At 34.6% G+C, this 25,842-nt stretch overlaps 1 protein-coding gene across 1 annotated transcript in view; it reads left to right on the forward strand.

The window, feature by feature from the left end:
- The window catches only part of nau (nautilus), a 169,332-nt gene that overhangs the window by 119,870 nt on the left and 23,620 nt on the right, over nucleotides 1–25,842 (forward strand). Inside the window, exon 3 of the mRNA XM_067123089.1 lies at nucleotides 1,766–1,844. Coding sequence (XP_066979190.1) covers nucleotides 1,766–1,844 — 79 coding nt within the window. The remainder of the gene's footprint in view (nucleotides 1–1,765; nucleotides 1,845–25,842) is intronic.

The raw sequence follows: 25,842 nt of genomic DNA on the forward strand, positions 1-25,842 counted from the left end.
AAGCTCTAGTAATCATCATCATCATCATCATCATCATCATTCTCCATCATCATCATCATCATCTTTATCATCATAATGTTTCAATAACTGCAATATTTCTGAAATAGTAGCGATGAGTTAAGTAACTTTACTGAACAGAATGTATTGTAGTAGCGATGAGTTAAGTAACTTTACTGAACAGAATGTATACAATAAGAGACAGTAAAACTGTCGTGTTATTTCTTGATAATAAAAAATGAAAATAACAAAAACATTATCGTCGATTATGAAACTCAAAGAGAAAGAAAATAAAGCCGTTTTGAAAACATAGCAGAATCATAAACTACAAGACGTAGGCACGTCTAACAGCTGCCGGTCATCTGCGGGACAGGTAATAAGGCAGACAATTATTATGATATAGGAACAGTAATAATAATGACAAGATGACAATAACGACAGAAAACAATGCGAAAGTACCCAAGAAGCATCTGCACCAGAGGTTATCCGTAATGTGCAAAAAAAAGTCTTTTCAATCTTTCCCAGGTTAACAGAATTTCATTAATCCTGGTGATCAGATCTTTCCACTACAAGTTAGATCTTCTACTTCTATGTTTAAGATGTTTTGGAGAATCGGATTGCTGATGATTCTTAGTCTGGTGATCAGACATGGTTCGCCTAACAGTGCTTTTCAAACAGGTTGCTCCTCAAGTTTCATGTGGTTTTGTGCCTTCGTGTCTTTTGTGAGTAAAAGATGCACATTCATTCTCTCAATCCGGTGATTTTTGGTGCTTATTGGCACGCTTATTAATAGGTATGATAATAGAGTTGATTCCAGCTCAGGGCTAAACTGGCCACCAGTAACGTTCAGGCAAAACTGAACCCATTAACGTTCAGGTATACCTGCAGTCGGCCTGTGCAGGCAAAACTGAACGTTAGTGGGTTCAGTTTTGCCTGCACAGGCCGACTGTGCAGGCATGACTGCGCAGGTATAACTGAACGTTGGTGGCGGCCTTAAGTAAGACCTGTCGCATGTTTCAATAAAGAATCTTTTTTTTTTTATTCCCTTCAGAACACAGGACCGTTCATGTTGTTATTATTTTATTTGATATAGAGCATGAGTACTGAATCATTTCTATTGTGAAAACATTTTTATTGCTTATTACAAGTATTATAAAAATTTATTCCCTCAACTTGTATTTAGGTACATGTACATATTCATTTATACTAGTGAATACAGTACAGTTGGTTAATTAACTAATTGCCACGTCCGTTTCAATAGAGAATTAAATATTTTGCTTTATCATAACAGAATATGTATCCTTTTCATTATTCTTCTCTCAAGAGGATAAAACTATCACAGTAATTAATTTCTAAATAAGATATGTCATACCTGGCCAAGTTATTTGTAGAAGATACATTTATCCCTGTTTTCCAAAACATTTAACATGAGAAGACAAGAGATTTTGACTTGAAATTCGCATATGGATAAAATATATCCATTGTACCTCAACCATTTTGTGTAACGATAGACGTACAAGATATTAAATACTTTTAATTTAAGTAGATATAATGTTTTTACGTCTTTTATTTCCTGTTAAAGAATATTTTTTTATTTTAAGTGATTAAATTCTGGTCTTTTTACATGAACTTAAATCAAGATAAAAGGCATTTATTTTGTCAAGGTATAAAATCTATCCTTTTTGCATCCTTTATTTCACATCACCAAAAAAGACATTTAGTTATAATCAGAATAGAAATATAACAACCTTTCTCTCTTTCTTTCCAGGGATCGGGAGGTTCAAATTACTACCAGGAGAGGACGTCTCACTACGGCGATTCCAACACGGGGTACGCGCCCCTCGGAAGTAAGTGTTATTTTTTTTTCTATTTCGTAATTTACGTCTCTCTCTCTCTCTCTCTCTCTCTCTCTCTCTCTCTCTCTCTCTCTCATCTATTTTTCTCTTCGCTATCTATCTATCTATCTATCTATCTATCTATCTATCTATCTATCTATCTATCTATCTATCTATCTATCTATATCTATATATATATGTATATATATATATATATATATATACATTATATATATATATATATATATATATATATATATATATATATATATATATATATATATATATATATATACATATACACATACATATAATGTGTGTGTGCGTGTGTGTGTGAGTGATTTTGAGGTCGGTATTTGAATGCGGAACGCAGAAGAAAGTCAGAGCTGCATGATACAAGAATTGCAGAAATTAGGGTATGTTTGAGAATGCTTGTATAAGTTTGGGTTGCAGAAGTATGGAAAGCAATTACGATGCTTAAACATAGAAAGACGACAGGAGTTTATGGGATTATAAAGTGAGATGTTGCGGTACGGGGATGAAAAGGTGATTGAGTGGCTGACTTGTGTGTGTAAGGTATATCTTGTTGAGGGAAAGGTTCTAAGGAATTGATGAGATAAATAAATTTTCCGTTTATAAGGATAAAAATGATAGAGATCACTACAAGAATTATAGAGGAATAACTCTGCTCAGTATACAAGGGAAGGTACATGAAAGAAATTTGATTGAGAAAGGAATACAGATGATGAAAGGTTTGATAGAGGAAGAACAGCTTAGGTTTAGACAAAAGAGAGGGTGTGCGGTTCAAGTCTCTGTTATAAAACTGTCTTATGAGAAGTTTAAAAGTAAAAGGAAAGTTCTATATGGTTTATGTGGACCTAAAGAAATTTGTTATAGAATTGGTAAAGGGCCAATGTGTAATGTGTTGAGGATGTAGGAGTTGGAGAGTAGATTACTGAGAGCGGCAAAAGTTGAGTGAATGAAGTGAAGTATATGTTGGAGTTTGCAGACTTGACAGTAATTGATTTTGTTTGAAAATAGAACAGTGACAAAGGTATGCTATGTCTATGGCTGGAATAATGCGAGAAGTCAGAGAAAGGACAGTGGATGTAGCTGCAAAGCTGTACGATAAAAAAAAAATGGGTTATGAATGGACTGTAAAATATCTGATGTTCACAGGAGATGCAGTACTGACTGATTAGTGAATGTTTTTGCAAGAGAGAATTGAAGCAGTAGACTCTTATAAGCATTTGGGAGTAAACATTCCGAATGATGGTAGAATGAGAGAAAAAGTAAGACTTAGAGTAGGTGAAACAAGAAAGTAGCAAGTTGTGTGCAAAAGTTCTGGTGGGAACTTGGTGTGTCTCTGGGAACTAAGGTTGGAACGTACGGAGTAATTGTTGAATTGTGAATGTTGAATACAAATGCAAGAAAGAGTGTGAAAGATGCGATGATATTTTTACAAAATATTTATGATATAAGAAGAACTGAAAAGGTGAGAATAGTTGAGATGCTTAGGAATGTTAATTGGTTAATGTAGGTGAAAGGATGAATCAAGGAGTTTTGAGATGGTTCGGCTATGTGTAAAGAATGGAAGATGATAGAGAGAACGGGGTGGATGGGTGGACTAAAAGAGGTATTGGAGAGGAGTTTCCTACAGCATCCACGAAAAGAGAATGAATAGAAGAAAGAGGTAAGTGGTGCAGTGTGTGTAGGGGGTTCATCACGTTTCTAGTGAACCGTTTTGGTAGTGTATGAAGCGGCTTGTATTGTGGAAGGTTTTTGCACAGGGAGGTCATCAATGATTCAGTATTTTAAGTGTGAATAGGGCAGGGATCATTGTCTTTTCATTTTTTGGGTAACATTCCTTATTAGGAGAAACGGCTGAAAATTTATACACACACACACACTCACATACACACACATACATGAGGGTATATACAGTATATCTATATATATATATATGTATATATATATATATATATATATATATATATATGTGTGTGTTGTGTGTTTGTGACTTCCCGTCACGTGTTTGTGTGTATGTTTGTGCGTTTGTGACTTCCCGTCACGTCCTTTTCTAGATATGCCCTCTCTCAAGTTACATGAGATGTTTCAAAATGATTAATGATTTTTTTTCATTTCCGTTGTCTGAAAAAATGTATGTTAACGTGACAAACTGTACCGTTCATCATTTCCATACACCTCCCTGAACATTTTTTCCTTGCATGACCGTTATTATGATTTTAAAAATGCCAAGTTGAAGTATCTCAGTGTTGCACTGTTTTTATATTATTGTTCAAATTTCTGCTGTTTCTTCGTTTCTGTTAATAGCATGATAATTACGGTATTATTAATATTTGTATGTCTTCTACATTCTACTTTAAGTTTTGTTCTTTTATTTTCTTATCAAGAAGTGCTGCTTAATATTCCGACTACCACTGAGCTTTAAGGAAAGAAAATGTAAAAAATAAAATAGCGCTTAGAGCGGGTCTCCTGACGGAATATAAAATATTATTATTACAAGTATAATTATTTTTGTTGTTTTTGTTGTCGTTCTTAATCATATTCTGTTTCTTATTTTTTAGTAATAATGGTAATATTATCATTGCCCTGTTAGTAAAAGGAAGACATCCTAATTATATGATAAAACACCGTAGACTTTTACAGGTGCAATTTTAGTACGAAGTTCAATTTATTATAAATGATAGAAGGTTTCTTTTCATTCCATGACACATAAAACCGACACATAAAGAAAATAATTGCTGTATTGACTGACACCGTTAGATAGACATGTGTCAGGTATTGTAACAGTAGTTAATAAAATTTAATCAATAATCCGCCATATTTATCAGGTAGTGCGTGTAAAGGATATTCGTTAATTAAAGTGTTCGTTGGTTTGATTAAACATGGACATAATTCTTGCCCAATTAATTTCCATTATATTGCCTGTAGATCACGTGGCGCGTTTTCACACTTTCGGACAGTTGATGGAACTGAGGTTTTTCTTTTATTTTGCTACTGAATAGCAAATGACAAAATTACCATTCAGTTTTCACACTTCTTGTTTTAATACTTTTATATTTTGTTCTTTTACTCTTTCATATTCAAGAAATAAGAAAGTATGAAAGAAACTATACGCTTTTGTGTAATTACCTCAACTAATGAGGTTAGTAGGATTACGTTAAAAGATGTGTCTTGAAAATGACTCAAATTTGATTAATGTTGGGCCTTGTGTCTGACAACAAGCGATTAGATTTCAGATAGATCCGGATAAAGATTTTTATTTTTTTGTGGGGCGGGATTTAGCTCTGCATTGGAGGACTCTAGGGTAACCAAACATTTTTATATGACTTATTGGATTCGACATAGATTTTTTTTTAATTACCTGCTGGTTGTGGATTTGAACTTATCCGAAATGTCTTATTTGTGTGTGTGTGTGTGTGTGTGTGGTTATTGTTTAACAAAGACGGAATTTATTTTTTTATTGCAAGAGTAATGTTGCTGGAATCGAATAATATTAAGAAACAGGATTAAGTCTGTATTGTGGAAGTGAATGACATGAAAGATTGATTAATCAAATCGGTTTATCCTCGAACTCAGTGAGTTGTTCCTCCATGTCCACTCCCGATATCCAGTTCGGTTTTGTAAAAAATGCGCCGAAGTTTCTTCGGCGCAACCGAGTTTTCTGTACAGTGTATAATGCTGTATGACCCGCGGCCCATGAAGCTTTCAGCCACGTCCAGGTGATGGCCTGTCCCATAGCGTTGCCAGACGCACGATCATGGCTAACTTTAACCTTAAATAAAATCAAAATAACTGAGGCTAGAGGGCTGCAATTTGGTATGTTTGATGATTGGAGGGTGGATGATCAACATAACAATTTCCAGCCCTCTAGCCTCAGTAGATTTTAAGATCTGAGGGCGGACAAAAAAAGTGCGGACGGACAGACAAAGCCATCTCAATTGTTTTCTTTTACAGAAAACTAAAAGTTATGTTGGATACCATCAGTTCCCATCAAATAGTTCTATAAGAAAAAAACTCATGGTTAGCAGGTTATTATTCATGTGTAGTGATAGGAATAGTCACTTCCCTTCCCTCCCCTTTGAGAGCCCGAAAGCTGAATAAAAGAGGATTACACATAACATTCAACGCAACTTAAGCGTGTTCGAGACCTTGGAAGGCTGGTGCCTTTGGTAGATGGTTGTAAAGAGGCCAGGAAGCCAACAGATTATAAGTAACTGACTAAATCAAGAGTCTTAGCATTTCACCCTGTTCTGTACAGCATAAAAACGCAATTTGTTTATGCCTACTGATACTCGCCTTCGCGGCAATGTACAAAAGTTGACCCTGAAACCGTCACCTCAGTTAGGCTATAATAAGCAGAGGTTCTTGACTGGCGATGTGCAACAGGGCTTCCAGATGGTATTTTACAGTGAGAGAATATTTTTGCTGGGTGGTACACAGAAGGCAGACGTAAATGTACTTAGTCGGCAGAGAGAATTATGATGATGATGTTAGCCACAAACTACATAGTAAAAGGCAATGCAATTTAAACTTATTTAGCGTCGCTTTGTACTGAATCAGTCTTCATTTATAACTATCCTGAATTCAGTGTCAAGTCACTGAAGGTGTAAAGACAAGGACATGCCTAATGTGAGCCCATGAAGATAGCATATTGATAAATAGAATACGCCAGTGTTGCTCACGCCCTTGATTGATGATAGACGGCAAAGCATTTTATTAATTGTATTATCTTTGCTATCGCTCCTACCGATGAAGTTTCGCATCGCTCGTCGTATATTGGGTCTTACTGACGAATTTTTGCTCCTGTCTTCAAAGAATGCTCCTAGTGAAACTCAGATTGACACAGCATTAAATTTAGACTACTGGCTGTTCTTGAGAATGAGTGTATTACTAAAAAAATAAATTCTTACATATCGTGTTATTACCAGTATTGTTTTGCAATTGGTATTAGTAATAGTAACAAGAGCAATACTTACCAGTTACCAAATTTTGATTCTTTACTGAATGACCGTTGAGATGTTTTTCTGTCAAAGTGGCTTTATATCCTTCTTTGAGTATGGAAATGAGAACGCATTCCCTTTCATTTCCTACAATATTTAACTGCAGATACCAAGTTATACCAAAGAAAAAGAATAAAATGAAACCGAACGAGCAAACACACGCGCACCGAAACATCCCTTAACACAAAACAGACCCATTGGACCGCGTCATAAACCATTCGGTAAGCACAACAAAAGTCATTACGAAGGACATCAACACTTATTAAAGCGATTAAGTGGACCTCAAATGAGAGTCCCTTTGTGCAAGGTATAACTCAACGCCACAGTGACCTGTTTAAGGTTGTCGCTCGCGCTCTTAATTGACTTCGAAGCACCGCCCTCTAGAACAAACAGAACCTAGACCAGAACAAACATGCTGAGAGGGGACAAACAAACTCCAACGGGAGTCGTTACGTAGGTGATCTTTGCAAACAAAGGAGGTGGCGTTTAATGAACGCCGTTATCGCTTTCTTTTGCGGTTCTCTCTTAATGGGCTGAGGCGATAAAGACCTCGTTTCACGAGTTCTTCGCCAAACGAGAGGTTTCTAATCTCGACCTCGTGTTTGCTAGTACTACTCCTACTTCCGCTACTAATACTGCTACTGCTGGTACTACTACTTCTACTATTAAAATTGCAACTTTGTCAGCAAATCATTTTCAGTCAGTCAGCTGATCTTAAACATAACCTCATTTACCTTTGATTCTTAAATCCCTCCCCAAAATATCATAATCTTTTTTCTCAGAATTATTCCGTGTCAATATTCTAAAATCTTTCCGTTACCATTTTCGCCTTTCTAATCATTTTACTTCTCACTGCCCTTTTCTCCTTCGTTTTGTGTTTATTCTTTTTTAGCGATAAGTTCAGCTTTAGTTAAAATATTAATTGTGCTTCGCCGCTTCAGCTTCGGCCTACTGCAACGACAAGAAGACTTACTGGCAGGCAGAGTTTTTCTTAAAAGGATGTCTCGAGTAGGCCTAAGCTATAAACGGGATCGTAACGAGTAACATTTTAATAATTCATGACAACTTTGAAGAGAAAATAATTAACAAATTGATTACAGGCACATGTCACTTGAAGAGAATTCCATATCTTCGTTGAGGTGGAAAATTAATTTTCTTCAGTTTTACAAGACTTTGCTCGTACCTGTTTCTTCAGTTGCTAGGCGCAATTTGAATTATATGTGTTTTTACACGTGGGAGGGGAAAAACGCGTTTCGGCAACATGAAAGAAATACTTATTTACAAAATAATTCAATAAAAGATATTCCAGCTGAAGGTAATAACTTTTTAATTAATAATATCATTCTCTTCTTAAACAAAATTAAATTAATAAATAAAATATAATTTCTTCTCCACTTTTTTTTCCTTTTTTTCCCTCTCGATTTTTTATTTTATTTTATTTTAATTTTTCTCCCTTTTATTATTTATTTATTTATTCAGTTATTTACTTTTTTTATGTATTCTCCCCCCCCTTTTTCCCCAGCCCGAGAAGAACCCTAAAAGGGTTCAGAGGTCTGGTTAAACAAATCATTTATAACTAACTTGTCTCACTGTTTCGTTATACGCAAACTTTGAACTCGGGTTACGGATGAAATTCACTTTGTATTATATTTTCAATTTGTATGGAAGGCAAAATTTAATTATAGTAGATTTTTATAAAAAAAAATTAAATACTGACAAAGGTAGGCAAGAGAAATGTGCAAAGAATAAAATATACCTCGAAAGCTTACGAAGACTGACCATAAGTAAGGTTTTAGACATTTTAATACTTGAGGCTTTTAAGCAGAGAGAGAGAGAGAGAGAGAGAGAGAGAGAGAGAGAGAGAGAGAGAGAGAATGTTCCATCTTCTATTAATGAGGTCCTCTGAAGCATCAGACATGGCGGATTGGTGAGGTAAAAAGGTGGTCATGACAGCTGGTTAAAAAGACAAGAGACAACCCGCCGCAGGTGGAGGAGTTTTACAGGTCTTCATCCTCAGGTGGAGTTAAACGGTCTAACACCCCTCCCCTAACCCCCTTACCCCCCAATGTCCTCTTCCCCCACCCCTCTCCCAGCCCTCCCCTACTATCTTGCCCTTCCCCCTTCCTTGTCCGTCTCATTCTTTATTAAATCCGCCCCTAATTTCCCGTGCATTCCATTCTTCGTCTATTTTAGAGGACTTAAAATCTTCTTATATATATAGTTTTTTATTTATTTATTTATTTATTATTATTATTATTATTATTATTATTATTATTATTATTATTATTATTATTATTTTTCCGAGTTCTTCTTATATAATTTTTTATTTATTATCATCATTATTATTATTATTATTCCGTCTCATTCTTTATTAAATCAGCCCCTAATTTCCCGTGTATTCCATTCTTCGTCTATTTTTAGGTGACTTAAAATTTTCTTATATATATAGTTTTTTATTATTATTATTATTATTATTATTATTATTATTATTATTATTATTATTAATCCGTATCACTTTTTATTAAATCAGCCACCAAAATCCCTTGGACTGCACTCTTCGTTTATTTTTAGATGACTTAGACAAATTTTCTTATGTTTATTATTATTATTATTATTATTATTATTATTATTATTATTATTATTATTATTATTGGAATGCAATGGATTGTAGAATTCAGGCCAAGCGCTGGGAGCTATGAGGTCATTCAGCGCTGAAACGGAAACTGAGAATAAAAGGGTTTTAAAGGTGTAACAGGAAAAGCCTCTCAGTTGCACTATTGTTAGGAGAGGGTGGAGAGCAAGATGGAAGAAAGAGAATATGAACGGAAGTACAGTAAAAGGAATAAAAGGGGTTGCAGCTAGTGGCCAAAGGGACTCTGTAAACAGCCTTAAGTAGGCTCAAATGCTTACAATGCACCGCGTGAGGTGCACCGACGGCAATATCCCCCTACGGATTATTATTATTATTATTATTATTATTATTATTATTATTATTATTATTATTATTATTATTATTCCGTCCTATTCTTGATTACATCTTCCCTTAATATCTGGTGGAGTTTGCTCTTAGTTACTTGTAGATTACTTTAAAAAAATGTGTATAGTTTTGTCATTGAAAGTAATATTATTATTAGTCGTTAGCTTGTCTGTTTGTATATTCTCATGTGTACGCAAAAGCTGTGTGTAGCCTTGTCCCCAACATTTAAATAGAAGGTGGGACTCGCGAATGATAAGATTTTGGGAGAGATAGGAATGTGACGTTTGTGGAGAAGGGATATTTTTGAAGAAGGTTTGCGGTCCCCCAAATCTCCTCTTGTTGTCGTTGTTGTTTCTGTTAATGTTGTTAAAACATTAGTGTTACTACTATACTATTGCAACTATTACTGCTACCACTAATAATAATAATAATAATAATAATAATAATAATAATAATAATAATAATTATTATTATTATTATTATTATTATTATTATTATTATTATTATTATTTCATATTTTGCTAGAATTACAGTTATTTGATTTTTATTGCGTTTCTAATTTATTTTAGTTGATTTCGTTTTATTATTATTATTATTATTATTATTATTATTATTATTTGAAAGGAGTCCCTCTTTCATGGCAGTGTTATTAAAAGCAATTGCTGTTTCAACGACATTTAGCTTGTAGAGATTCTTCTCTATTCTTTTCATTATACTCGTCTCGTCTGCAGGTGGGCAGTAAAATAAATTTCCCAAGGGCACGGAAAGATATTCTATTTTTGCTGTTTACAGCAAACAAGTAAAAATTGCGCCTAAGTTTCTTCGGCGCAATCGAGTTTTCTATACAGCGTATAATGCTGTACAGCCGCGGCCCATGAAACGTTCAGCCGCCGGCCGGTGTTGGCCTGTGTTGTTGGCACCTATAGCGGTTCCAGACGCACGATCGTGACTAACTTTAACCTTAAATTAAATAAAAACTACTGAGGGTGAGAGGGCTGCAATTTGGTATGTTTGATGATTGGAGGGTGGATGATCAACAAACCAATTTGCAGCCCTCTAGCCTGAGTAGTTTGTAAGATCTGAGGGAGGACAAGAAAAGTGCGGACGGACAGACAAAGCCGGCACAGTAGTTTTCTTTTACAGAAAACTAAAAAGTGTATCTTTCCAATATTCTTTAGAAATTTATTATACCACCTACCTGCAGATGACAAGAATATAAGAAGAATAGAGAAGACTCTTTACAAACTAAATTCCCTTGAAACAGCCATTATTATTATTATTATTATTATTATTATTATTATTATTATTATTATTATTATTATTAATCGGAAGATGAACCCTGTCCATATGGGGCAAGCCCACAGGGGCCATTGACTTGAAATTTAAGCTTCCAAAGAATATGGTGGTCACTCGGAAGAAGTAACAGAAGGTAATGGGAAATACAAAGAGAGAGAGAGAGAGAGAGAGAGAGAGAGAGAGAGAGAGAGAGAGAGAGAGAGAGAGAGAGATCAGTTATTAGAAAAAATAAATGAACAAATTAATAAATAAGTATAAATGTAAGTAAAATATTTAATATCATCAGCATCATCATCATCATTATGATAATGTAGCAGTAAATAGTGTGCACAGGAACAAAAATACACAATCATCCCTCGGGAAAAAATAAATTATATAATCTAGAATGAAGCTTCAAACTTATAAAAGCCTAAATATTTCCCGAGCGCCGATAACGACGCGTGACGCTCTATCTCCTCCTGGAGGAGACGTCGGCTCCCTTTAGGGATGTATAAATACGGAATCTTCCTTTGGCCCTTCCGTTTCCGTAATTTAGCGAGGAAGACAGACCGTGATAACGAAATTTGAGGAGGAGTCTCGCCACGGTTCCCTTCGTGGGTTTTTGCTGAGAAGCCGCGGGTTTTTTATGTAGGTTTTTATATGGATATATCACGTGGTTTTGCGTAAACACACCGTAGATTGTAGGAGATTTTATTGTGCGATTTATTTAGATCAGTTGTGGTTTTATGGAGGTGTGTCCCTGGTTTTATGATTTATCTTCGGTTTTTAATGTGTTGTTTTCTTTAGGATGATTTCCTGTGGTTTTTATGAAGGTTTGCCAAGGGTTTTATTACTCAAGGTTTACAATGGTTTTCCCCCCATAAGCCTTCTCTTTATAGGTGAGGTTTTTAACCTTTACAATATCCACCCTGGTTTTCTTCCCATAAGACTTCTCTTTAGAGGTGAGGTTTTAACTTTTACCAATATCCACCCTGGCAATGTTCTTTCCCACTTCTCTTTAGAGGTGAGGTTTTTAACCATATCCACCCTGGCTTACCATGTTCTTTCCCATAAGACTTCTCTTAGAGGTGAGGTTTTTTAACTTTTACCAATATCCACCCTCTTTTCTTTCCCATAAGACTTCTCTTTAGGTGAGGTTTTAACTAAATATCCACCCTTTGCTATAAGACTTCAATAACTCCACCACCCTGGCTGCTACCATGTTCTTTCCCATAAGACTTCTCTTTAGAGGTGAGGTTTTTAACCTTTACCAATATCCACCCTGGCTGCTACCATGTTCTTTCCCATAAGACTTCTCTTTAGAGGTGAGGTTTTTAACCTTTACCAATATCCACCCTGGCTGCTACCATGTTCTTTCCCATAAGACTTCTCTTTACACATCCACCCTGGTTGACCATGTTCTTTCCCATAAGACTTCTCTTTAGAGGTGAGGTTTTTAACCTTTACCGATATCCACCTAGCTGCTACCCAACACAGTCGACCAACTACTTGTGAAATAAGTGTTTTGAAATTGTACTGTAGATTTTACAAAGTATTACCTGGGTTCTAATAAAGATCTTCCCTGATTACATAAAGTTTCCCCTATAGCTTGCTATTATTTAATTTAAAAGTGTTTTGAAACGCACTACTGGAGTCACTATAAAATTAACATTTAAAATAGATTTTTTTCATCTAATTTTTAGCATTACATATTCCTTAGTTCATGGTTTATTGGTTATGTCAATGGCCTTTTACGATTCATTTATGGTTGAAAGAATGAAAAGCAAAAAAATGTGTATTTTGCATATGGCAGATTTCATCAACACCCAGTGAGACTATGTTGGCGCAGGCAGTAAATTACATACCTGAGAGTTAGCCGACTGTAGTGGCTGGTTGCGGGGATAAAGAAAGGCATTGGAGTTACAACCCCATCACATGATGTTAGATAAGATTCAGAGTATACATACAGTACATACATACATACATACATACATACATACATACATACATACATACATACATACATACATACATACATATTAAATTTTAAAACTAAATGCATTGCTATAGCATTAATCCTGTTCCTTCCTACTTATCTTCTTCGCGTTTTATTTACTTCCATTTCCCTGAACTGTTTTTACTTATTCGTTTTTGTAAAAATAAGAGAAATAAAAATAAAAGCTCTTTCTTTCTTTCTTACTGTACGTAAAGCCTTTGTTTATTTACCTGTCTAGAAAAGCGAGAAATTATTTGCAGGTAAAACTAAAATAATATTTTACACTAACTCCTTTTCCCCGTCCCCGTCTTCTGCTAAGTTATTTGTTCTTTTTAATTCTCTCTCTCTCTCTCTCTCTCTCTCTCTCTCTCTCTCTCTCTCTCTCTCTCTCTCTCTCTCTCTCTCTATATATATATATACATATATATGTGTGTGTGTCTGTGTGTGTGAATCATTGCCAATTTTTGTGTGACACAATTTCTACTTATAGCTTTTTAAATTCAAGTTCAAAGTATATATGTTATTTTTCGTAGAATTATAATTATATCAGAAAATGTAACACAAAATATTATTATTATTATTATTATTATTATTATTATTATTATTATTATTATTATTATTATTATTATTATTATTATTATTATTATTATTATTATTAAGAGTAAGAAATTCACATACTCCTTCGCTTAATCAAAGCACCATATTAAAGTGAGTATCACCTTCCTATCTTGACACGAGTAATTATTTTTTCATTTAATTCGTATATTTCTCTCTAAGCTTCCTCCAATTTGATTTCCATTCGCCTTTTTTATCTTTCTCTTTTTGCAGTTTTCCCTCTCCTTCAGATTGCGTAGCATAACCCCATTTATTATCAATGAATTCTAAACTTTAGTCGACTGTAAAACCTCTTTCCTGATTTTAATAACTCATTAAATTTTTACATTCAAACTTAATCTCCCCTTTAAACCTTCATGTATATCTAACATCCTGTGAGAGCTTCCTCCGTTTTTTTTTATTGAAGTTATAAATATCTCTAGAGAGAGAGAGAGAGAGAGAGAGAGAGAGAGAGAGAGAGAGAGAGAGAGACATTCATATAAGTCGTAAGTGGCATCTTGGCGGGTCTTTTTCGTCACGAGAGGCAGCGAGGCGAGAGATTTTGTCTCCATTCGTTTTAGGAGAATGTCATTTTCTGTCCCCGTGTCACGGGGCATTTTTACGCTTTCGGGAATATGAGGAAAACGTATTTATAGATCGCCTTGAAATTCATTTGAAATGTCATGATATTTTCTTAAGGTAACTACATTATGAAGCTTTGAACATCATCAGTAATTGTCACTATTTTATGTTATATATGTGTGTATATATATATATATATATATATATATATATATATATATATATATATATATATATATATATATATATATATGTATGTATATATATATATATATATATATATATATATATATATATATATATATATATATATATATATGTACATTTCTCTCACATTGGATCAGACCCGGTCTCTCACATGAAAGGCCTGGGTGCTACCTGTGTGGGTCACTTGGTAGCGCCCTGGCCTTTTATTTGCGAGACCGGGGTTCGATCCCAATGTGAGTCAGATTTATTTCTGTGAAGCACGTGCTCATGTTTTTACAAGTTTTATATATACTATATATACCGTATATACTTATATATATGTATATATAGTATATGTATATATATATATATATATATATATATATATATATATATATATATATATATATATATATTATGCCGTTTTTTGTGCAACCTTTTTACTAGGCGTTCCTCTGCCTTGAGATACACATCTGTACCCCAAACTATTGACGCTTTCCAGGTCAACAGTGTCCAGGTTGCATCGTCGCTTACTGTCACATCGGTAGCAGTTTTCACTAAACAAACTGACATAATACTATATATATGCTTGCCCTTGACCTCAGTTTAGTAAATCTCATCCGCCATTTTGGAGGCATTTCCTCCCCAAAATACATCAAGTGGTTCGCAGGCTCCTTTAGGTACGCCTGTACATAGGGATTCGGTAATAAGAAATCCTTTGCCAGCTCTATGGTAAATAATAATAATAATAATAATAATAATAATAATAATAATAATAATAATTAGGTCTTTCTCTTCTAGATTGAGAACGAGCTATGCTGCATATATATCAGGTCTACAATAATATTCAGTGGTGAATTATGTTGATTCTATAAAAAAAAGTTACAAAAGCTTTCGAACCCTGTCTCCTGGGTTCATCTTCAGGACAGGGTTCGACAGCTTTTGAAAGATGAACCCAGGACAGGGTTCGAAAGCTTTTGTAACGTTTTTATAGAATCAACATAATTCACCACTGAATATTATTGTGGACCTGATGTACAGAATAATAATAATAATAATAATAATAATAATAATAATAATAATAATAATAATAATAATAAATACAACATAAAATCAACATAATTCACCACAGAATATTATTGCAGAACTGATATACAGAATAATAATAATAATAAAAATAATAATAATAAATACATGGTCATTCAAGGTCAACCCCAGCTCTCGCAACACGACTCTGTTCTCCCAACGTCTTTCTAAGTCCGCCTTCCATTTTCATCAGATTCACCACTTCCTCTCCTTCCCTCCCACATAATCTCCCCTTCCACTATCCCTTTCTCCCCCTTTCTGCTTTTATAACCCACATTCACCCTCTCCCCTCTTTCCTTTCCACCTCACTCCTCGTCCTGGTTCCTCCTACCCTCGCTTTTCCCCCCTCTTTTCGTAACCGCGAGAGATGGATTAACCTTCGTAACCTGGTTCTCTTAAGGGGATACTGGACACGATGGGTACTTCCTCTCTCTCTCTCTCTCTCTCTCTCTCTCTCTCTCTCTCTCTCTCTCTCTCTCTCTCTGATTTCCTGTACATTTGCCTGTGCTTTTTACTCTCTGTTTACCTCCTTGGTCTCTTTCTTTAGGTAATGGAATAATGCCGTTATTGTGATTGTTTTTTTCATATAGCATAGCTCTGGGTCACATATACTCCAGCAATAATATTAATATATATATATATATATATATATATATATATATATATATATATATATATATATATATACAATATATATCTGTATGTATGTATGTATGTATATATACTGTTATATTTCTTCAGTCTGCTAAGTAAAGGACGAAAGAGTCGAAAGGCATCGAAGCACTCCAGTGTTTCCCTTTCCTTCGTGGATTTTATCTTTATCTTTATTTATGTATATATAATGTGTATATATCTGTATGCATGTATGTGTATATATATAATATATATATAGTGTGTGTGTGTGAGTGTGTGTATGTATGTATAACATTCATTCTCTTATAGAGTCACAGAGACCTTATGGACAGGCGCACAACATGAATACAATTACCATTGTCGTTTACTGATTTCTTTACCAAGCCCTAAATACGCAGATGCAACAAACCATGACTAATATTCACAGATACAAAAATCAGCACATTTCCTACGAAAGAAAAAAGCTTTTCCCACAAAAAAAACGTACGTTAAAAAAACAATAAATTCTATTGTTATCGCGCCCTAAATACGTAGACAATAATCAGCATATCTCCATGAAGAAAAACTACCTCTCCCCAAGACTCGACCTAAAGAGAGAGAGAGAGAGAGAGAGAGAGAGAGAGAGAGAGAGAGAGAGAAAACTAGATTATCTTTGAGATGTCCTAAAGACGCAGATACATCAAACAGCATATTTCCCACCAAACAAACAACCCCCACCTCCTCCCCAATCCCCTCCCCAGCTAAAATAAAAAAAAAAAAATCCAGAAACTATTTGACGTACGAAAACTCCCCATCTGGTCTTCCTTACACCATGGATAAGTGGAGTGATAATGACGAGATAAACAAGCAGAAAAAAAAAAAAAAAGAAACACAAAAAGAGAAGAAAAGAAGTTACTTCGCAGTGTGTGTGTTTGCGCTCACATACCGCCGTAGCCTTTTGAATGACAGCTTCTGCTCATAGACGTTACCGGAGAAGGCGCTTTGAGCGACACCAGTTTATTATGCCTGGGAAGATAAGAGGCTCTCGAGACGTGATACTTGGGAAGAGCTTATGTGGAGATTGTAATAGGTACTCGGACATGAGATCCTAATAGATTTCGAAGGGATGGACTTTGATTTTTTTTTTTTTTTTTTTCCTCAATTGTCAAAGTAATTATAATTTTTTCCTGTCAGTTTTATATCAGATTTATAGATTTAAGGAACATAAGATGATAAATGATACTTAGGTTATAGAATGGTAATTAAGTTAAAGAATGAAACGGTGAATAAATTTTTTCTTTGATACTTCATACTTAAAAGTTTTTCTGTTGGGAGGGGTTAGGTTGTTTACTAGGAAGATAAATGGCAAAATATAAGACACAAGTTATAACCCTGAAGGGATGCATTACTTGCATGATTTATCCCACTTCTAAATGGATTTAAGGAAGAAGCTTTATATAATATATATACATACACACACACACACACACATATATATATATATATATATATATATTTATATATATATATATATATATATATATATATATATATATATATATATATATATATATATATATATATATATATATATATATATATATATATATATATATATATATATATATATATATAAATGTATATATATAATATATATATGTATATATATATTATATGTATATATATATATATATTATACATATACATACATACATACATGCACAAACGATGACAGTATAAACATACCATACCAGGAACAACACATGAAATACTTCGTCAAGGTCCCACCCAACCGCAAACCATTCTATACAATTCTCCAAGTAAATCTCCCACCATTTACATACCGCTCAGATTTACGCAAGAGACGAATGACTGATCGACCATAATGGTTCCATTTAAGCATAAATCGTCCTCGCGTTTATCAATAAAAGACTCCCTCGCCGCGAACGAAGCCGAAATTTAGGACCCCGTCGTGAATCTGTCAGAGGGCGGGTACCGTATCAGCGCTTATCACCTCCAATGAAGCGTTCAAAGAGTAATGTGAAGTTCCGTAGATCTGCCCCATGGGGAGGGGCAGGGGACGTTTTTGGCTGAAGCAGTGAGATGGCCAAAAATATTAGGTAAACCTTTGGGATGGCCAAAATTATTCTTTATATACTTATATCTGTGGCTTTGTTGACATTACTAGCTGAATCTTTCTGACGGCAGAAATTATTCTCGGCATCTAAGAGATGGTCAAGATCATTGTCTGCATGTGAGGAATAACCAGAATTATAAAAAAATATAAATTAATACCGTAGGATGGCCAAAATTTCAAAATTATTACCTAAACATTTGAATTGACAAAAACTAATATTTACTTCTGTGGATTAACCGAGATGATTAGCTATATCAGTGGAATGACCAAGAGTGTTTGCCAAGTCTATGAAAAGTCCAAAATTATGACCCTCATCTTTGAAATGGCCAAATTATGGTTTACTTCTATGGGATGGACTAATTGATTAGCCACAGTATATCATCATGGCTAATAAATAACATGGATGAGAATGTCTAATTTATTAGCTACAATACATCCCAATGATATATATACTGTAGCTGATAAATTAGGTCATCCCACAGATGTGATAAGTTTTAATTTTGCGTGGTTGGCCCTAATTGATTTGCTACAGTATATCACTGGGATGGCTAGAATTATTTGTTCTTTTGGAATTGTCAAAATTATGCATGTTTGTGTTGTAGTATCAGCTAGGCCTCAAGTTGAATTCTTGTCCGCCTAGGTCAGGATACTTCCATCTGGCCGTTAGTTAAAACACATCAAACATTAGGGCCATGTCTTTGATTTGGCTTGGCCCGTTTGTTTTTAATCAAGATTACTCAGAAAGTTAAGTTTGGATTTAAACAATAACTGGACAAAAGTTGGACCTCGTGAATGGCGGACCTCGAGATTTTGGGAGAGATCAGGACCTGGATAGGGCCTCTTTTGGGACCCTGGGGTGGACTGCTAAGCCTTGGCGATGGTTTGTGGTCTCTGCGCTATTTTGCTATTACTGCTTTCCTTAGTTAAAAAAAAAAAAAGGAAAAAGAGAAAAAGCAAGATAGCCTGCCGAAACCTTCTTTGATTTTTCCCCTAGAGTAAATATCTTCAGAAATTAATTTACCCTGATTAGACCTAGTTTTTTTTATGAAAACACAAGCGTCACGGAAGCTTATTTTGCCCTTATTTATTTTTTTAAATTTCAAAGGGCAAATTGCTTTAGTTTTTATCATTTAAAATCATTTGTATGCTGTAGCCTCATCCATTTTAAGAGTTTGTTTGTTCTTGTAAACGTAATCAACAGCCAGAGTGTAAACATTGTGAAAACATCAACAATTATAGACAGAATTATGCTCCTTTGCATGTGAGTGTGTATGTGTGTGTGTGTGTGTGTGAGAGAGAGAGAGAGAGAGAGAGAGAATAACTCTGCAAGTCACTGTGATATGAAAGTGACTGAAGAGGGCAATTAACGTCCATCATGCAGACAAGACAGACAGACGCACAGACAACGGAGAAACAACTAAGAAGAAACAGAGGAAAATTAGAAATAAGTGAATAGAATCTTTGTGTTTGTTGTTGCTCTTATTGTTGTTTTTCAAGCCAGCAATCTTTCAGGATAGTTGGGCAGGTGTCAGTGGAAGAATCAGTGACTTAAGTGAATTTTTACTCATTCCGTGAATGCTCTTATTCATGGGTATTTTCAGAGATTATGCTTGAACGATAATCGTAGGGGGATAGTGCCATCAGTGCACCTCATGCGGTGCACTGTAGGCGTTACTTAAGGTTCTTTGGAGCGTGCCTTCGGGCCCTGGCGGCAACCCCTTCCGTTCCTTTTACTGTACCTCCCTTCCCATTCTCTTTCTTTCCATATTACTCTCCACAATCTCCTATCAATTGATTCATAGTGCAACTGCGAGGTTTTCCTCTCGTTACACCTGTCAAACCTTTTAATGTCAGTTTCCGTTTCAGCGCTGAATGACCTCATAGGTCCCAGTGCTTGGCTTTTGGCCTAAATTCTATAGCCAATTCAATTCAACTACTTAAGGAAGAAGAGGACATTTAAGTGAAAGGGAGGACTGTGTTGTGTGTCAAAACTGGAAGCAGATGAGATGCTTGTCTTTTAGTAGGCGTTTCTTGTCAACGTAATTTTTATTAAAATCGAGACACACTGATAACGAAATTTTGCTTACGTACCCACACACGCGCAAATAATGCAGTAGCACAAATGCACACATTATATTATATATATATATATATATATATATATATATATATATATATATATATATATATATATATATATATATATATGTGTGTGTGTGTGTGTGTGTGTGTGTGTGTGTGTGTGTGTGTGTGTGTGCAATTGTAATAGCCACATATGTATCTGACAAGAAGTGACCAGTAGATTCTACATTATATATATGTGTATATATATAATATATATCATAAATGTGTATATATATAACATACATACACGATTATGTGTATGTGTGTGTGGGTGTCTGTATAGATGGATATATGAATAAGATTATGCATATTTTTGTTACTAGAAATGTTTCACTTTTAACCCCTTGTCAATTTAGCCCTTTGTTGGCCGAGCCGGTTGAGCTTCAGACTGTCACTCGATGGGCCGGAGTTCAATTCCCTTGGCCGGCTGATGAAGAGTTAGAGGAATTTATTTCTGGTGATAGAAATTCATTTCTCGCTATAATGTGGTTCGGATTCCACAATAAGCTGTAGGTCCCGTTGCTAAGTAACCAATTGGTTCTTAGCCACGTAAAATAAGTCTAATCCTTCGGGCCAGCCCTAGGAGAGCTGTTAATCAGCTCAGTGGTCTGGTAAAACTAAGGTATACTTAACTTAACCCCGTGTCAAAAGTATTCGGGCGAATTATTGTTAGCGTGTTATGGCTGTCATAACAGCAAGGAAAACACTCCTCTCTCATAGCTACCTACTCAGACAAGTCATACGGGTCTTTATAGTTTGCGTATCAAATTGTGATTTAATTGTAAAATCTTGTTCATATTTAGATATCCCTACAAAGAGTAATTAAAGCAAGTTTTATGGTAACAGGTTCATGAAGTGCTACCTTAAGAACCCTAGCTGAAAGGGTTTGCGTACTTTTACACAGAGTTATTGACATTAAAAAAGGGTAATTACTGAGAAGAGGCAAAAAACTGCGAATTCTCCTCCATTTCGCGAATGGAGGATTATCAAACAGAAGTATAAAGCCTGAGAACCGTTCTCTGTTTCACAAATACCACATAACTCAAACGCGCTATTATGGTAAATCTGAAACCGCGAGATACCTCGCAACTTTCTTCTTCTTCTTCTTCTTCTTCTTCTTTTTTTATTACGGAGATATGTGATTCTCATTAAGTCTTATTTACAGCGTCTTGAAGGGAGAGCAGTGCAATGTTGACGGACGGTGGTGTGGAAACACGACACCGAGATCAAGTTAACCGTTACATTTTCTGTCGTAACTCCATTTGTTACAGCGCTCTGCTCTCCCCCCGTCCCCCCCCCCCCGCCTCCCTCCCGTGTAGACAAACACGCACACACACACATACACGCACGCACATATTTCTGGTGTCTCCCGTTCTAAAAGGATTCGTTCCTTGGTGTTTGCTAATGGGAAGTGGTGTACCCCGGGATGTATGAACTTTGTGTAGCATAGGTAGTACGAGCAACCGGTGCTTTGATAAGTATTGTTCGTAACAGATGTTTTCAGGAAGCAATATACATTAATGCACATGAATACATACTACTGCGGACTTTATTTTTCCATTTAAGATCACGAGAAAGTGATGATATCAAATTACTTTTTTTATTATTATTATTATTATTATTATTTATTATTATTATTATTATAGGAAAATGACCATTCTCTTTATTATTTCTCACCCGTAAACAAGCTTCAAGTTCATAAATCTTTTGGAGCGATTAGTGTTATATTTATCATGGTTTTAATTGAACGTTTCACATTCAGCATACATTCCTCTCTTAGGCCTCGAATTTGCAAGATAAGTGTCATGTAACGCTGGACGAGTTCACATGACCAATTTTCCACGCTCCTTAATCCTTTAATTATTGAAATAGCTTTGATATCTTGGTCCTAATGAACGGAGCCAATCCCATGGTACTCTTCTTTAGCTTGTTATAGTATGTTTTAATTGTATTTTATTTTGGTGACATAAAATTATTTAACGTTCGATTGTGTACATAGAAAACGCAGTGTGTATAAAATTATTGAACGATTAATTGTGTACATAGAAAACGTAGTGTGTATAAAATTACTGAACGATTGATTGTGTACATAGAAAACGTAGTGTGTATAAAATTATTGAACGACTGATTGTCTACATAAAAAACGTAGTGTGTATAAAATTATTGAACGTTTTATTGTGTGCATAAAAAACGTAGTGTATAAAAAATGGTTGAACGTTTGATTGTGTACATAGAAAACGTAGTGGGTACAAAATTATTGAACGATTGATTGTGTACATAGAAAATGTAGTGTGTATAAAATTTATGAACGTTTGATTGTGCGCATAAAGAACGTTGTATAAAACTAACGTTTGATTGTATACATATAAAACGTGGTGTGTTTAAAACTGTTGAACGTTTGATTGTGTACATAGAAAACGTAGTGTGTATAAAACTGTTGAACGTTTGATTGTGTACATAGAAAACGTAGTGTGTATGAAATTATTGAACGATTGATTGTGTACGTAGAAAACGTAGTGGATACAAAATTATTGAATGTTTGATTGTGTACATAGACAACGTAGTGTGTATAAAATTATTGAACGGTTGATTGTGTACATAGAAAACGTAGTCTATATAAAATTATTGAACGTTTTATTGTATGCATAGAAAGCGTAGTGTATGAAAAATTATTGAGCGTTTGTTTGTGTGCATAGAAAACGTAGTGGGCATAAAATTACTGAACGTTTGATTGTGTACATAGAAAACATAGTGTGTACAAAATTATTGAACATTTGATTGTGTACATAGAAAATGTAGTGTGTATAAAATTTATGAACGTTTGATTGTGTGCATAAAAAACGTTGTGTGTATAAAACTAACGTTTGATTGTATACATAGAAAACGTGGTGTGTATAAAATTATTGAACGTTTGATTGTGTACATAGAAAACGTGGTGTGTATAAATTAAAATTTATGAACGTTTGATTATGTACATAGAAAATGTAGTGTGTATAAAACTGTTGAACGTTTGGTTGTGTACGTAGAAAACGTAGTGTGTATGAAATTATTGAATGATTGATTGTGTACATAGAAAACGTAGAGTGTATAAAATTATTGAACGATTGATTGTGTACATAGAAAACATGAAATTGTGTACGTAGAAAAAGTAGCAGATACAAAATTATTGAATGTTTGATTATGTACATATATAAAATTATTGAACGATCGATTGTGTATATAGAAAACATGATGTGTATAAATTAAAATTTATGAACGTTTGATTGTGTACATAGAAAAAGTAGCGGATACAAAATTATTGAATGTTTGATTATGTACATAGAAAATGTAGTGTGTATAAAATTATTGAACGATTGATTGTGTACATAGAAAACGTAGTGTGTAAAAAATTATTGAACGATTGATTGTGTACATAGAAAACGTAGTGGGTACAAAATTATTGAACGTTTGATTGTGTACATAGACAACGTAGTGTGTATAAAATTATTGAACGATTGATTGTGCACATAGAAAATGTAGTGTGTATAAAATTATTGAACGATTGATTGTGTACATAGAAAATGTAGTGTGTATAAAATTATTGAACGATTGATTGTGCACATAGAAAATGTAGTGTGTATAAAATTATTGAACGATTGATTGTGCACATAATGTAGAAAACGTAGTGTGTATAATATTACTGAACGATTGATTGTGTACATAGGAAACAGAGTGTATAAAATTATTGAACGATTGATTGTGTACATAGGAAACATAGTGCATATAAAATTATTGAACGATTGATTGTGTACATAGGAAAAGCAGTGCATATAAAATTATTGAACAATTGATTGTGTACATAGGAAACGTAGTGCGTATAAAATTATTGAACGATTGATTGTGCACATAGGAAACATAGAGTGTATAAAATTATTGAATGATTGATTGTGTACATAGAAAACGTAGTGCGTATGGAATTACTGAACGATTGATTGTGTACATAGAAAACGTAGTGTGTAGGAAATTACTGAATGATTGATTGTGTACATAGAAAACGTAGTGAGTGTCCATAGATTTTTTCAGTGTCTGATACAGACCGTCTATGGACTATAGTCTGTGATTTTAGGTTTTTTGTCGTCTAGCCTAGGGTCAGCCTCCCTCGCCAGTGGCCATTTTATAAATATACAAAATGATACATTGTACCACAGTCAGGTCTTCAGAACGGTACGTAACGTCCTGAGGGTCAGGACTTGCTATCTGGATTTTTTGTTTACACTTGGAATGTTAATAGCAGAATAATGAACAAAATAGGATTTTTTAAAAATTCTTATAATAAGAGAAAAAAACAAAATCAATGCAGAAAAAGAGTGAAAAAACAGGATACATTAATTTCCCACCTTCACTACACATCCTGGACTTCAGATCACGAAAGTAGAGCACCGTTGGTTTTGGTCATTACTTGGGTGGGTGGTCAGCGATAAAAATGACAGATAGCAACACATTCACCATACTGCTGCTCTCTCAGTGACGATAGGTCCTAAATTAGATGATCACTAGTAAATGCAAGATGCCTTTAGCGTATAAACTGTGGTTATCTGTAGAGCAATAGATACGCTTATCTAAAATTTTATTCTGATGACACGGGGTATTGTGCACCTGACAGTAATGTAAGTCATCATTACATCACTTTTCGGCAGTAAAACAAAAAGTTAGTTTTTAAATAGCAGGCGTATTGTTTCATCCGTGGTCAAGCTCTGTCCTTATTCCATTCCTCTTTTCGTTTTTCTATTTTTTCTCCGACTTAGGCTATAACAGGTTATCCGCCCTACTAGCCATTCTTGGATAGAAAATTTTTTCAATTTTTTGAGAAATTTTAGCATAAGAGTTCAGCATCTCAAAAAATATTTAGTCCTAACCTCGTATTGGTCTTAATTAATCACAAAATGGTAAGTTGGATTATTATGTTGTTGCTGCAGCCACGTCAATCTTCGTGTAATCTTTATTTTTCTCTCTGCAGTTTTAACGGATAAACGTTGAAGACATAAAACATTTGGAATTACAACTTTTATATAATAGTATCAGTGTACACTTTAAATTTGCCTCTGTTTTCCTTGCTGTTTAGTTTAGTGTAAAAGGAAACTACTGAGATGTCTATTTGTCTGTCCGTCCGCACTTTTTCTGCGCACCCTCAGATCTTAAAAACTACTGAGGCTAGAGGGCTGCAAATTGGTATGTTGATCATCCACCCTCCAATCATCAAACATACCAAATTGCAGCCATCTAGCCTCAGTAGTTTTTATTTTATATAAAGTTAAATTTAGCCATGATCGTGCGTCTGGCACCGCTTAGGTACCAACAACACATGCCACCACCAGGCTGTGGCTGAAAGCTTCATGGTCCACAGCTGAGAGTTTCATGGGTCGTGGCTGAGAGTT

Source organism: Macrobrachium rosenbergii, chromosome 21 (genome assembly GCF_040412425.1).
Source record: "Macrobrachium rosenbergii isolate ZJJX-2024 chromosome 21, ASM4041242v1, whole genome shotgun sequence".
In the NCBI taxonomy this organism is placed as follows: domain Eukaryota; kingdom Metazoa; phylum Arthropoda; class Malacostraca; order Decapoda; family Palaemonidae; genus Macrobrachium; species Macrobrachium rosenbergii.